The sequence below is a fragment of the Pelobates fuscus genome, chromosome 6 (genome assembly GCF_036172605.1).
Source record: "Pelobates fuscus isolate aPelFus1 chromosome 6, aPelFus1.pri, whole genome shotgun sequence".
In the NCBI taxonomy this organism is placed as follows: domain Eukaryota; kingdom Metazoa; phylum Chordata; class Amphibia; order Anura; family Pelobatidae; genus Pelobates; species Pelobates fuscus.
In genome coordinates this window covers 301,803,439-301,818,310 of record NC_086322.1, presented here as the reverse complement: position 1 = coordinate 301,818,310, position 14,872 = coordinate 301,803,439, and the positions used below count along the sequence as shown (strand labels likewise).

The following is a 14,872-nucleotide window of genomic DNA, read 5'->3' as shown; positions in this document are numbered from 1 at the left end:
GGCAGTTGGAGGGACTTGCTGCTGGCAGGTTTGATTATGTGTGAGCCTGCCATAGATATAGAATACACCTATATCTATGGAGCCTGCCTGCTCTGACAAGGAATTAATATTGCAGCCCGTGTTTCCTGCGGACGGATTTGTGTGTTACACAGTGGAACGCAATGCGTGTCAAGCCTCCAGTCCGTCATACAGCAGAGCTATATGATTGGTCCGCAGATCTCAGGGGGCGCGGCCTGCAGTGAGAGCGAGGCTTGACCCGCAGCCCTGGCTTACAGTGGGATCCGGGCTGTCATGGCCAATGTGCGGCTGGAGTTCAAGGCGAGCGCCGGGGATGCGGACCCCCAGGCCAGGTCCGTGCTCCTCCTGGGCCAGTTACCCAACCTGCAGCGCGTCTCCTGGAGCCAAATCAGCGGGAAACTACAGCCCAGGCTGAGCGAGGAGGCAAGGCCGCAACCACCTACCGGGGGGCCTGACTGGGTGGGGGGAGGGAAGTACCTACCGCCTGACTGGGTGGGGGGAGGGAAGTACCTACCGCCTGACTGGGTGGGGGGAGGGAAGTACCTACCGCCTGACTGGGGGGGAGGGAAGTACCTACCGCCTGACTGGGGGGGAGGGAAGTACCTACCGCCTGACTGAGGGGGGAGGGAAGTACCTACCGCCTGATTGAGGGGGGGGAGTACCTACCGCCTGGCTGAGGGGGGGAGTACCTACCGCCTGACTGAGGGGGGGGAGTACCTACCGCCTGACTGAGGGGGGGGAGTACCTACCGCCTGACTGAGGGGGGGGAGTACCTACCGCCTGACTGAGGGGGGGGGAGTACCTACCGCCTGACTGAGGGGGGGAGTACCTACCGCCTGACTGAGGGGGGGGGGAGTACCTACCGCCTGACTGAGGGGGGGGGAGTACCTACCGCCTGACTGAGGGGGGGGGAGTACCTACCGCCTGACTGAGGGGGGGGGAGAGGGAAGTACCTACCGCCTGACTGAGGGGGGGGAGAGGGAAGTACCTACCGCCTGACTGAGGGGGGAAGTACCTATCGCCTGACTGGGGGGGGGGGGGAGTACCTACCGCCTGACTGAGGGGGGGGGGGGAGTACCTACCGCCTGACTGAGGGGGGGGGAGTACCTACCGCCTGACTGGGGGGGGGGAAGTACCTACCGTCTGACTGGAGGGGGGGAAGTACCTACCGTCTGACTGGAGGGGGAAGTACCTACCGCCTGACTGAGGGGGGGTACCTACCGCCTGACTGGGGGGGGAAGAGTACCTACCGCCTGACTGGGGGGGGAAGAGTACCTACCGCCTGACTGGGGGGGAGAGTACCTACCGCCTGACTGAGGAGGGGGGAAAGAGTACCTACCGCCTGACTGAGGAGGGGGGAAAGAGTACCTACCGCCTGACTGAGGGGGGGAGGGTAGTACCTACCGCCTGACTGAGGGGGGGGGGGAGTACCTACCGCCTGACTGGGGGGGGAAGTACCTACCGTCTGACTGGAGGGGGGGAAGTACCTACCGTCTGACTGGAGGGGGGAAGTACCTACCGTCTGACTGGAGGGGGGGAAGTACCTACCGTCTGACTGGAGGGGGGGAAGTACCTACCGTCTGACTGGAGGGGGGGAAGTACCTACCGTCTGACTGGGGGGGAGGGAAGTACCTACCCCCTGACTGGGGGGGAGGGAAGTACCTACCCCCTGACTGGGGGGAGGGAAGTACCTACCCCCTGACTGGGGGGGAGGGAAGTACCTACCCCCTGACTGGGGGGGGAGGAGGAAGTACCTACCCCCTGACTGGGGGGGGAGGAGGAAGTACCTACCCCCTGACTGGGGGGGGAGGAGGAAGTACCTACCCCCTGACTGGGGGGGGAGGAGGAAGTACCTACCCCCTGACTGGGGGGGGAGGAGGAAGTACCTACCCCCTGACTGGGGGGGGAGGAAGTACCTACCCCCTGACTGGGGGGGGAGGAAGTACCTACCCCCTGACTGGGGGGGGAGGAAGTACCTACCCCCTGACTGGGGGGGGGAGGAAGTACCTACCCCCTGACTGGGGGGGGAGGAAGTACCTACCCCCTGACTGGGGGGGGAGGAAGTACCTACCCCCTGACTGGGGGGGGAGGAAGTACCTACCCCCTGACTGGGGGGGGAGGAAGTACCTACCCCCTGACTGGGGGGGGAGGAAGTACCTACCCCCTGACTGGGGGGGGAGGAAGTACCTACCCCCTGACTGGGGGGGGAGGAAGTACCTACCCCCTGACTGGGGGGGGAGGAAGTACCTACCCCCTGACTGGGGGGGGGAGGAAGTACCTACCCCCCTGACTGCGGGGGGGAGGAAGTACCGCCTGACTGAGGGGGGGAGCACCTACCGCCTGACTGAGGGGGGGGGAGCACCTACCGCCTGACTGAGGGGGGGGGAGCACCTACCGCCTGACTGAGAGGGGGGGGAGCACCTACCGCCTGACTGAGGGGGGGGAGCACCTACCGCCTGACTGAGGGGGGGGGAGCACCTACCGCCTGACTGAGGGGGGGGGAGCACCTACCGCCTGACTGGGGGGGGGGGAAGCACCTACCGCCTGACTGAGGGATAAAAAGTACCTACCGCCTGACTGAGGGAGGGGGGGGGATAAAAAGTACCTACCGCCTGACTGAGGGAGGGGGGGGGATAAAAAGTACCTACCGCCTGACTGAGGGAGGGGGGGGGATAAAAAGTACCTACCGCCTGACTGAGGGAGGGGGGGAATAAAAAGTACCTACCGCCTGACTGAGGGTGGGGGGATAACAAGTACCTACCGCCTGACTGAGGGAGGGGGGGGATAACAAGTACCTACCGCCTGACTGAGGGATAAAAAGTACCTACCGCCTGACTGAGGGGGGGGGGGGATAAAAAGTACCTACTGCCTGACTGAGGGAGGGGGGTGGAGATAAAAAGTACCTACCGCCTGGTTGAGGGAGGGCGAGCATAATCTCCTCTGTGGCTGTGTGAGACTGAGGGGGAGAAATACTGAGAGGTCTATCTGCTCTTTGGGGTCGTTCCTATGGGTGATCTCTTGTGCAGTGTGTACATTAATTATCACTGGGAATTTTCTTGATACTTTTTTTTTCTTTTTTTTACACTTATTTCAGATGTGGCAAACTGCTTTAAACTCGCTAACTCCGAACCCGACAGACAACTGTCCTCTCTACCTGAATTTAGCCACAGTTGCTGCTCTTCCTTCACGTGTCAGCCGACACAATAGTCCCTCCGCAGCACATTTCATCACTCGCCTCATCAGAAACTGCCTTCCCAGTGGAGCAAAGCGATGTATCGTTGTAAGTTGATGAATAGAAACCCGTCGTGTCTTCTGAGATGGTTATAGGTTATGTTTGGTGAACAACCTTCATTCAATCAGATTTGGGCAATTTCAAGGAACCTGGTGTCATTTTCCTTATGGTGGTTTAACCGTTCTCCAAATAGTTCAGGTGTTAGGGATTGCTTCACAGAGGCGAGCCAATACCTCCATCCTTTGGACGCAGCCATGTGGGCTCTTCCTCGATAGCATGTAATGAGACCCTGGATCTTGGCTTGTAGTGAAAAACTCCTGCCCTTAGCATTTAAAAAGCATAGAAGCCGTGGACCATCTGAATTCTGTGTTCCTTTCACTTTGCCAATGAAACGTGCGCAGGTGCCTAGCTGTCATAGTTAGAATGATGTTTTGTTTTTTTTAAGAATTTTTCACACCAATCAATGTGGAGATATTTCAGACATTGTTTAAGCTTAGATGAAGCCTGGGTAAGGATGAGAGCCTTATTCTCTTTTTCTGGAGAAATCTGAGTGCCCTGTATATGTACCTCTGACTATAGCAGGATGCTTTATACTTGATGAGTAGAGGGAGATTGTCATTTCTCTCGTCTACAAATTTTCAAAGAATGTTTGTTTTCTTTGTCTAAGATTTTATTTCCGGAATTTTTTCTATCCACACCCCTGTTCAATATATTGAGCAATAGATTGGGAGCTGATTTTGACATTTCATACAAAGTCCGTGTTTCACGGTTTACCAGCCGGATACATTAGTGTCTGTTTCCCCTGTTTATTTGACTCTACCATATATCAGGAAGACTTTTAACCCCTTAAGACCGCAGCCAAATGTACAAGTTGTGAACCAAAAAAAATGTAAACAAACCACAGATTTTGACTATATGTCTGTTCAACAATAATTTACCTCTTTCATATTAAATGCACCCACACTTATTATATATCATTTTGTTCAGGGGAAACAGGGCTTTCATTTAACATCCAATATTTAGGTATGGAACATAACGTAATATGAATAAAATATAAAAAAATGAGAGAAAATATGATTTTTTTTAAATTTTCTTAGTTCTATGTGACATTCTAACTGTGAATGTCATAATACTGTTTGCTTTTACTGCAATAAAATACACATATTTGTATTCAGCGATGTCTCACGTGTAAAACAGTACCCCCTATGTACAGGTTTTATGGTGTTTTGGGAAGTTACAGGGTCAAATATAGCATGTTACACTTTTCAGTTTTTTCACATTGAAATTTGCCAGTTTGGTTATGTTGCCTTTGAGACTGTATGGTAGCCCAGGAATGAAAATTACCCCCATGATGGCATACCATTTGCAAAAGTAGACAACCCAAGGTATTGCAAATGGGGTATGTCCAGTCTTTTTTAGTAGCCACTTGGTCACAAACACTAGCCAAAGTTAACGTTAATATTTGTTTGTGTGTGAAAAATGCAAAAAACTAATTTGAAAGCCAATTTTGGCCAGTGTTTGTGACTAAGTGGCTACTAAAAAAGACTGAACATACCCCATTTGCAATACCTTGGGTTGTCTACTTTTGCAAATGGTATGCCATTATGGAGGTAATTCTTATTTCTGGGCTACTATACGGTCTCAAAGCCAACGTAACCAATCTGGCGAATTTCATTGTGAAAAAACTGAAACGCAAGCCTTATATTTGACTCTGTAACTTTTGAAAACACCATAAAACCTGTACATGAGGGGTACTGTTATACTCAGGAGACTTTGCTGAACACAAATATTTGTGTTTCAAAACAGTAAAAAGTATGACAGCAAAAATATCGTCAGTGTAAGTGCCGTTTGTGTGCGAAAAAGGCAATAAATTTCACTTTCCCTGACGATATCATTGTTGTAATAAATTTTACGGTTTTGAAACACAAATATTTGTATTCAGCGATGTCTCCCGAGTAAAACAGTACCCCCCATGTACAGGTTTTATAGTGTCTTGGAAAGTTATAGGGTTAAATATAGTGCTAGCAAATTAAATTCCCTATACTTTCGGCCTGGGTTGTTAGGCAGGTCCCGCTAATTGTAATTAATTAGGATACCTAATTATGTAAAATTATTACATAAATATATATGTAAAATTATTATATATACACGTGTGTGTGTATATATATATATATGTATATATATGTATATAATTTTTTTACTATTATTTTTATTTATATATAGGTATACATATAGTGATGTATACGTATATACTTGGGTATATTATTTCGTTCTACGTGTATTTTGATATCTATATCTATATATATATATCTATCTATATATATATATAGATAGATAGATAGATATATATATTATCAAAATACAGTTAGAACGAAATTACACACATATATATTTTTAATTATTTATTTTTTTATTTTAATTTTTTTTACGTATTTACATATTTTTTTATTATAATATATATATATATATATATATAATTATGTATATATTTAATCAATATCCTTCTACGTGTATTTTGATATTAATATATATATATATATAATTATATATATATAAATATTAAAATACACTTAGTGTATGTGTAAATGTGTGCGTATATATATATATATATTATATATAGATCATATATATAATATATATATAAATGATGTAAGTGTATTTTATTTTTAACTCTAATTTATTTATTTTTTTACATTAAGGGGTTAATAGGGGAGGAGAGGGGCAGAGACAGTGTCAGCCAGTGATTTTACATCACTGGCTGACACACAGGATCAGTGATCACAGTGACAGGCTGTCACTGTGATCACCTCCTGCAGATCGCGGTAATTGGCCACAGGGGGAGTGCCTGGGTGGCCAGGCATGCCCCCCACCGCGATCTGCAGGGGGATCCTGCCTGCAGTTACTATGTGTCAGCCAATAGGCTGACACATAGTAACCTCTGATCGCAGTGACAGGCTGTCACTGCGATCAGATCGCAGGGAGAGGCTGTCTCTGCATTCAGATCGCAGAGACAGCCTCTCCCTGCGATCATACTCTGCAGATCGCGGTCACTGACCGCAGGGGGACTGCCTGGGGGGCCAGGCATGTCCCCCGACCGCGATCTGCTGCAGAGAATTCCGCCGGCTCCATGTGTCAGCCGATTTTAAAATCGGCTGACACATGGTAAATACCGATCGCAGTGACAGCCTGTCACTGCGATCGGAAGCTGCAGACCGCGGTCCCCAGGCACAGGGGGGCTGCCTGGGGGGCCAGGCATGCCCCCCGACCGCGATCTGCAGCGGCCATGTTCCGCCGGCCACGTGGGGCTGAAGACCGCCCAGGACGTACTATGCCGTCCTGCGGCGTTTAGAGCCACCAAAATAAGGACGGCATAGTACGTCCTGCGGTCTTAAGGGGTTAATATTCCGTGTTTCTTTATTAATTACACGTTTTGATTGTTAATAACTTTCTTCTCTTTTTTTCATATGTGAGAAGAATCTCCTTTTCAATGGCAATTTAAATTAAGGTTATTATTTTGGGTTGCGTAGGGTTTTCCACCCCTTGTAGCTGGAGGCTCTGTAGTGTTTGCGTGGTGGGATTCTTCCAGATAGCTGTCTGGTCCACCATTGTTTCATAGACCTATATCACATCCTAATTCTGACAGTTCAGAACTGCTGCCCTGCACAATGTAAAGAGAAATTCGTTGGGCATGGCCATTATTTAAGGATTACCGTATATACTCGAGTATAAGCCGACCCGAATATAAGCCGAGGCACCTAATTTTATCCCAAAAAACTGGGAAAACTTATTGACTCGAGTATAAGACTAGGGTGGGAAATGCAGCAGCTACTGGTAAATTTCTAAATAAAATTAGATCCTAAAAAAAATATATTAATTGAATATTTATTTACAGTGTGTGTATAATGAATGCAGTGTGTGCGTATGTGTGTGTGCGTATGTGCGTATGTGTGTGTAGCGTGTGTGTATGAGTGCAGTGTGTGTATGAGTGCAGTGTGTGTATGAGTGCAGTGTGTGTGTGCATGAATGCAGTGTGTGTGTGCATGAATGCAGTGTGTGCAGGGCCGGTGCAAGGATATTTGCCGCCGTAGGCCAAAAAATTTTTGCCGCCCCCTCCCCCCCATATGTCCTGACTTCCCCTCCTCCTCCCTCAGTGGTCCTTACCTCCCCACCCCCGTGTTCCTTCACTCCCCCCCCCAGTGGTCCTGACTCACCCCTCCCCTAGTGGTCCTTACCCTCCCCTCCCATAGTGGTCCTTACTTCCCCCTCCCCTCCCATAGTGGTCCTTATCCCACCCCCTCCCTCTCATAGTGGTCCTTATCCCCCTTCTCCCTCCCATAGTGTTCCTTATCCCTCCCCATCCCTCCCATAGTGGTCCATATACCCCCCCCTCCCTCCCATAATGGTCCTTATACCCCCCCTCCCTCCCATAGTGGTCCTTATCCCACCCCCTCCCATAGTGGTCCTTATACCCCCCTCCCTCCCATAGTGGTCCTTATACCCCCCCTCCCTCCCATAGTGGTCCTTATACCCCCCTCCCTCCAATAGTGGTCCTTATCCCACCCCCTCCCATAGTGGTCCTTATACCCCCCCTCCCTCCCATAGTGGTCCTTATACCCCCCCTCCCTCCCATAGTGGTCCTTATACCCCCCTCCCTCCAATAGTGGTCCTTATCCCCCCTCCCTCCCTCCCATAGTGGTCCTTATACCCCCCTCCCTCCCATAGTGGTCCTTATAACCCCCCTCCCTCCCATAGTGGTCCTTATACCCCCCCTCCCATAGTGGTCCTTATACCCCCCTCCCTCCCATAGTGGTCCTTATACCCCCCCTCCCTCCCATAGTGGTCCTTATCCCCCCCCCTCCCTCCCATAGTGGTCCTTATCCCCCCCCCCTCCCTCCCATAGTGGTCCTTACCCCCCCCCTCCCTCCCATAGTGGTCCTTACCCCCCCCCTCCCTCCCATAGCGGTCCTTATACCCCCCTCCCTCCCATAGTGGTCCTTAACCCACCCCCTCCCTCCCATAGTGGTCCTTATACCCCCCCCCCCCTCCCATAGTGGTCCTTATACCCCTTTTTTTTTTTTATTATTCATTTTTTTTTAAATTATTTTATTTCTTATTTTTTTTTTCGTCCCCCCTCCCTGCTTGATATATGGCAGGGAGGGGGGCTCTCCTTCCCTGGTGGTCCAGTGGCAGTTCAGTGGGGGGGAGAGGGGGGCTGGCAGAGCTGTACTTACCTTTCCTGCAGCTCCTGTCAGCTCTCTCCTCCTCTGCGCCGTCCGTTCTGCTCTTCTGTCAGCTCCCAGTGTAAATCTCGCGAGAGCCGCGGCTCTCGCGAGATTTACACTGGGAGCTGACCGAGGTGCTGAACGGACCGGCGGAGGAGGAGAGAGCTGACAGGAGCTGCAGGAAAGGTAAGTACAGCTCTGCCAGCCCCCCTCTCCCCCCAGTCTGTATTATGGCAATGCAAATTGCCATAATACAGACTCTGACTCGAGTATAAGCCGAGTTGGGGTTTTTCAGCCCAAAAAATGGGCTGAAAAACTCGGCTTATACTCGAGTATATACGGTACTTTCTTTATATTTCACCTACTGTACGTGCATGTCAGCACTTTTCATGTCCTACCCAACAACATCAAGTGCGTTGAATCTGGCAGTCCCTATGTCTAAATGATATATGTAACTCTGTGTGGTGGACAATTCTGTCTCACAAACGGGGCGTGTTGAATCTGAAACCCATTCAGCCTTTTTTGTGTGTGTGTGTGCGTCTGTGTGGAGCACATCTGTTTTCTGGAAGATGTTATACAGAGCTTGCAGTCTGTGCTGCACCATGCAAGGTGTGCGATACTCAGCTTGTGCGGGGCTTCTCTGTCTCCTAGATGGTGTGTGAGCGTTCAGAAGTGTTTGCCAGTGCGTGTGCTATCGCTCGGGCCTTCCCACTATTCAGCCGGCGCTCGAGTGCATCACGCCGTTCGGAGAAAAAAAGTGTAACCGTGGAATTTCTGCTGACTGGTCACAATAACGGACCCATGGATGTGACCACGCTAAACGTAGGTTGCATTAATGATTAATATTAGCTGCTCCTGGTATTGATTCAGATATTAACACTTTCATTGGTTGGCAGTGTCTGGCGAATGCCGCTGAGGGCGTGAGGCTTGCAGCTCGCATTGTGGATACGCCGTGTAATGAGATGAATACTGATGACTTCATTGAGGTGAGGATCCCTAAAATGTACATGTTGACAGAGCGGCGCCCAATTCAGTGTCTGTCATATTGGGGTACCCGTGGGACAGGGATAGTTTGCTCTGCTTTCCCCCCTGAGATGATAATATGAAAACCAGTTTTAGCATTCATACGCCTTTTAGGAAAGCAACTTTAATTCCTTTGCTTGCAAATCTCAGTAATGCCAAACGTTTACATGGCGCTCTGTGCTTCCACCAGTGGGATTGGGTAATGGGATGAGGCTTTTGAGAATCTCGGTGATCAGGTTGTTTCTGGGTGCTGGACTGTGGGTAGGGGTGCGTTGTGTGAATTAATCTTTTCAGCACTTTTGTAGTGATACTCTGTGTGTAAGTTCATTTTCTAATTTATCTACACGTCTTGCAGGAAATTAAAGTTGTTGCAAAAGACCTGGGAATCATTCCAACGATTATACGTGGTGAAGAGTTAAAGGAGCGAGGCTTTGGAGGTAAACATTTCCTGATGAACACTAGGATGGACATTCTGTCACTGGCTTCATTCTGTCACTGGCTTCATTCTGTCACTGAGAATGTGCTGTACTGTCGGGGGGAGTGGTAGACAGGTGCTCATTCTTGTCTTCTATTTCCAGGTATCTATGGGGTGGGGAAAGCTGCCGAGCACCCCCCTGCCCTGGTGATTCTCAGCCACACACCGGTGGGAGCCACACAAACCATTGCGTGGGTTGGTAAAGGCATTGTGTATGACACCGGAGGACTGAGCATTAAGGGAAAGGTGGGTTTGTGACATTCACTCACCAAATAACACCGTTATGTCTTTCCAATTTTGATCTTTCTGAACCTCCCACAACTCGTCAATCTCCATGTCATCTGTGCAGAAAATCAGCCTACTTATTTCTCTTCTCTTTCTCTCTAGTTACGTCAGGGGTCACGTGACAGTGAGCTGAGATCAGACTGTAGCCAGTCAGGGGTCACGTGACAGTGAGCTGAGATCAGACTGTAGCCAGTCAGGGGTCACGTGACAGTGAGCTGAGATCAGACTGTAGCCAGTCAGGGGTCACGTGACAGTGAGCTGAGATCAGACTAGCCAGTCAGGGGTCACGTGGCAGGCGGCTGGGATCAGACTGCAGCCACTTAGGGGGTCACGTGGCAGGGGGCTGGGATCAGACTGCAGCCACTTAGGGGGTCACGTGGCAGGGGGCTGGGATCAGACTGCAGCCACTTAGGGGTCACGTGGCAGGGGGCTGGGATCAGACCGCAGTCAGTTAGGGCTCACGTGGCAGGGGGCTGGGATCAGACTGCTGTCAGTTAGGGGTCACGTGGCTGGGGGGCTGGGATTGGACTGCAGCCAGTAGGTGGTCATGTTGCAGGGGGCTGGGTTTTGGACTGCAGCCGTCCAGGGGGCTGGGTTTGGACTGGTGTGCAGTGTTAGTGGAGTTCTCTTTTAGCTGAAGGGTAAGGTTCACTCGACCATTTGAAGATGGCAACTGCCAAAATACTGTGCCAGGCCTGAGCAGCAAGTGATGTCATAGACAGGGCCTTTTGTACACCTGCTAATGTTTTTATAAATGTATGTTTTAATGTAACTGTGAAGCACTTTGGGCAACAACGTTGCAATTAAATGTGCTATATAAATAAATACGGTTACTCCGCCCACTTCAGTTGTAGACTACTGGTGGAGGCAAGAACACTTCACACAATTTCCCCAGAAATTGTAGCTTTTCTAGTTATTAATTGTTATTTTTTTTGATATCATAGCCTGTGCCCGGTCCATTAGTTGTACAATAAATCTAAAATATTATTAAAGTGGATTTGTCACCTTCTGGGGTCGATGCATAATTTGCAAACATGATGAAATCGCTGCTTGGTGTCCAGTGGCCACAGGGTGAAAGGGGGAAACTCCCCTTCTATCCCACCATCATGGACTTTCTGCTGGTTCAGCTCCTGGACGTTCATCCCCCCGGAGCCCACGTCCGTGCTGTACTGTTGGGCATACATGAGCGCACAACTTTGAGGTTTATGAAGGATCCTGCATATATTTTCTTGTGATGAGCAATGCCTTATTCCCACAGCCATCACTAGCAGCATCTGGGGAAAGTGACCGTTATTTATGTATTTTACTATTTTGGCCTTAAATTCTAGGCAGTTTTTCTTTTTAAAGACTAACCTTAATTTGTGTATTTTTATTATTTTTTTTTTTTCTTTCAATAAATTGTTAATATGAGAATGCATGGAAACGTTGAGTATTAATGTGTATTCTTATTTGTCCCAGACCACAATGCCTGGAATGAAGAGAGATTGCGGTGGAGCTGCTGCTGTACTGGGGGCTTTCAAGGTTGCAGTTAAACAGGTGAGTGGTGTAGCACTTATTGGAATTAGTTATTGCAGTTAAACAGGTTGGTGGAGTTGCACTTTTTGGGGTGAGCATGGGGCACCGCAGATTTTATTAACTCACGTTGTGTTTTTGCTGTGCCAGGATAGCTTGGAATTGTATTTAAAATATAAAAGTTTAGCTCTTCATCTAACCAGCAAACTGTTGGCTCTCTGGTTGTGCTAAAGTCTGATGTTTTTTTTTTGTCTGTGTTTTAGGGATTTAAGGACAATCTTCACGCCCTGTTCTGTTTGGCAGAGAACTCTGTTGGCCCTAGTGCAACACGGCCTGATGATATTCACACGCTGTACTCCGGAAAGTAAGAACCTGCTGTCTGTCTCTGATTTATGTTATTCCAGTATGAGACATCTGGAGTGGAGGGTCTTATTCAAGAAAATGACTTGCTGAGACAGGGCAGCAGAAATTAGATGTGGTGGTGGCAGAAAGTAGTGATATCACTGCTAACACGTTCACATGGTGAGAGCTTTGGTAATTGTATTGGTGGGATTTATGTCTTCATTCAGAAGACCCTTTTTATCTCTCTGCTTGTTCACTAATACCCCTGGGTGAAAGGGAGAATCCCAGTCCTTGTAGGATGGTGCCCACCGTAATAATCAAGGGTTTTTGGCTTTGTGCCTGCTCCCCCCCTCCTTACTCCTTTGGAAAGTCTGTCAAATAACATAAAGTTTGCTCCAAACTGTAGAACGGTTGAAATAAATAACACCGACGCAGAAGGCAGATTGGTGCTCGCGGATGGAGTTTCCTATGCTTGCAAGGACCTGGGTGCGGAAATCGTTCTTGACATAGCAACGCTGACTGGCGCGCAGGTACTGGGCTGGGACCAGGGAGAGATCTTTAATGCTGCTGCTTGTATCCTGCACTATATTGAGATGTGAACATGTTCTCTCAGGGTATTGCGACTGGCAAGTACCACGCAGCCGTACTGACCAACAGCGAGGAATGGGAGAATGCCTGCGTGAAGGCAGGCAGGAAGTGCGGAGACTTGGTTCACCCGCTGGTCTACTGCCCTGAGCTTCACTTCAATGAGTTCTCCTCCGCCATGGCGGATATGAAGAATTCTGTTGCGGTGAGTGTAGTTATGCTTTGTCAACCAACGTGGGAGTTAGGGGTGACACTGCTTGGTTAGTGAGGAGGGTGCACACATTCTGTCTGCAGACACTGCTTGGTTAGTGAGGCGGTGCACACAGTCTGTCTGCAGACACTGGTTGGTTAGTGAGGAGGGGGCACACAGTCTGTCTGCAGACACTGGTTGGTTAGTGAGGAGGGGGCACACAGTCTGTCTGCAGACACTGGTTGGTTAGTGAGGAGGGGGCACACAGTCTGTCTGCAGACACTGCTTGGTTAGTGAGGCGGTACACACAGTCTGTCTGCAGACACTGGTTGGTTAGTGAGGAGGGGGCACACAGTCTGTCTGCAGACACTGCTTGGTTAGTGAGGAGGTGCACACAGTCTGTCTGCAGGCACTGCTTGGTTAGTGAGGAGGGGCACACAGTCTGTCTGCAGACACTGCTTGGTTAGTGAGGAGGGGGCACACAGTCTGTCTGCAGACACTGCTTGGTTAGTGAGGAGGGGGCACACAGTCTGTCTGCAGACACTGCTTGGTTAGTGAGGAGGTGCACACAGTCTGTCTGCAGACACTGCTTGGTTAGTGAGAGGGTGCACACAGTGTGTCAGCAAGCTAAAATCTGCTGCAGAACTTTGCTTTTAAAGGGACGTTATACGCACCTAGACCACTTCAGCTTTGGGGGGGTGGGGGGGAGCTTTATAATAAAAGATGCTTTAACTTAAAAATGGGATTTCTTATATTTTTCAAAACTCCATAATACGTAGTAGTTCTTATAGTTATAGAATATAAATGCAAGTAAGGATTGTATTTTCTTGGAATCCCTAACCCCCTAGTCTGGCTGCAATCTGTTTTCTTTGAAGCCCTGTGTAATCGTTCACTATAAGGATTAGGCCATAGCTTGGCTTCCTCTGTAGTAAGTGACTCGGCTAGGATTGTAACTCTGCTCTTGTACCTGTAGGATCGCGAGAACGCACAGAGCTCTTGTGCTGGACTATTCATTGCTTCTCACATTGGGTTTGACTGGCCAGGCGTGTGGGTCCATGTTGATATTGCTTCTCCAGTTCACACTGTAAGTACAAGGTCGTCTTGATCCCAGGAAGGCTAGCTTTCAATGTTTGTGATGTTATTTATTACACAACACACAGAAAAGAGGATTGCATTCTCAATCACTATATTTCTACAATTTACCATCCCATAATCCCAGTGGCTTCCTACATAATAGCAGTACCCTGACTTCCAAAGATGTCTGAGTCCTCCACCAGTCCTTACTTTAATTAAAAAGTAAATTATGCCATGCCAGGAATGGAATAATTTAAAGGACTTGGCTCCATAATAGGGGAAGGGCACAGACATTGATTTTATACTAGAATCACATCATCTTATAAATGGTTTATAGTTTTATCTTGGCTAGCTCCATGACTGGATATCTTTTGCTCTAATCATGTTGAACCCACTATGTCCCCGCAGGGTGAGAGAGCCACTGGTTATGGGGTGGCACTGCTGCTCTCCCTCTTCGGGCGTGCTTCAGAGGACCCCCTGCTTTACACCGTGTCTCCCTTGGGCGAGGATGAAGAAGAAAACCTTCAGAGAGATTCCAAAAGAAGACGCCTTGTGTGATTGGCTAGCTCGTGTGCCAGTGAACCCAATTCATCATGTAATCCAATCAGTTCTGTTTTCTCCAAATCTTATGTGCAAATCGTGCTTCTTATTCAGACCAGTGTATAACCTCTGACCACTAATGATGTTTTTTTGCCATTTTTATATGGTGTGATCTTCTCATTATTGCTTTCTCCTAGACAGTGCAAGACTTTGTGTTTAACGTGTCCCTCCTCTTACCCTGGAGAGAGCCTGCTTCCTTGTCTGTGTCCCTTCAGATGGCAGCTCCCCAGCCCCCCCAATTAGTTTCTTCAACCTTTTCTATGGCTCAAAATGTAATTAAAGCGGTTTGCATTCCTTAGAGTCTGTGTTTTTAA

The 14,872-nt window shown here is 48.8% G+C and overlaps 1 protein-coding gene across 1 annotated transcript; it reads left to right on the top strand.

Moving 5' to 3' along the window:
• The first annotated feature begins 98 nt into the window (after positions 1 to 98).
• Positions 99 to 14,856, top strand: NPEPL1 (aminopeptidase like 1). Its single transcript, XM_063459638.1, has 12 exons — positions 99 to 441; positions 3,113 to 3,298; positions 9,124 to 9,294; positions 9,369 to 9,458; positions 9,851 to 9,932; positions 10,074 to 10,216; positions 11,714 to 11,791; positions 12,031 to 12,131; positions 12,516 to 12,639; positions 12,723 to 12,899; positions 13,858 to 13,968; positions 14,367 to 14,856. The coding sequence occupies exons 1-12, from the start codon at positions 292 to 294 to the stop codon at positions 14,514 to 14,516; spliced, it is 1,563 nt and encodes a 520-aa protein (XP_063315708.1). The 5' UTR covers positions 99 to 291; the 3' UTR covers positions 14,517 to 14,856.
• Positions 14,857 to 14,872: the final 16 nt, after the last annotated feature.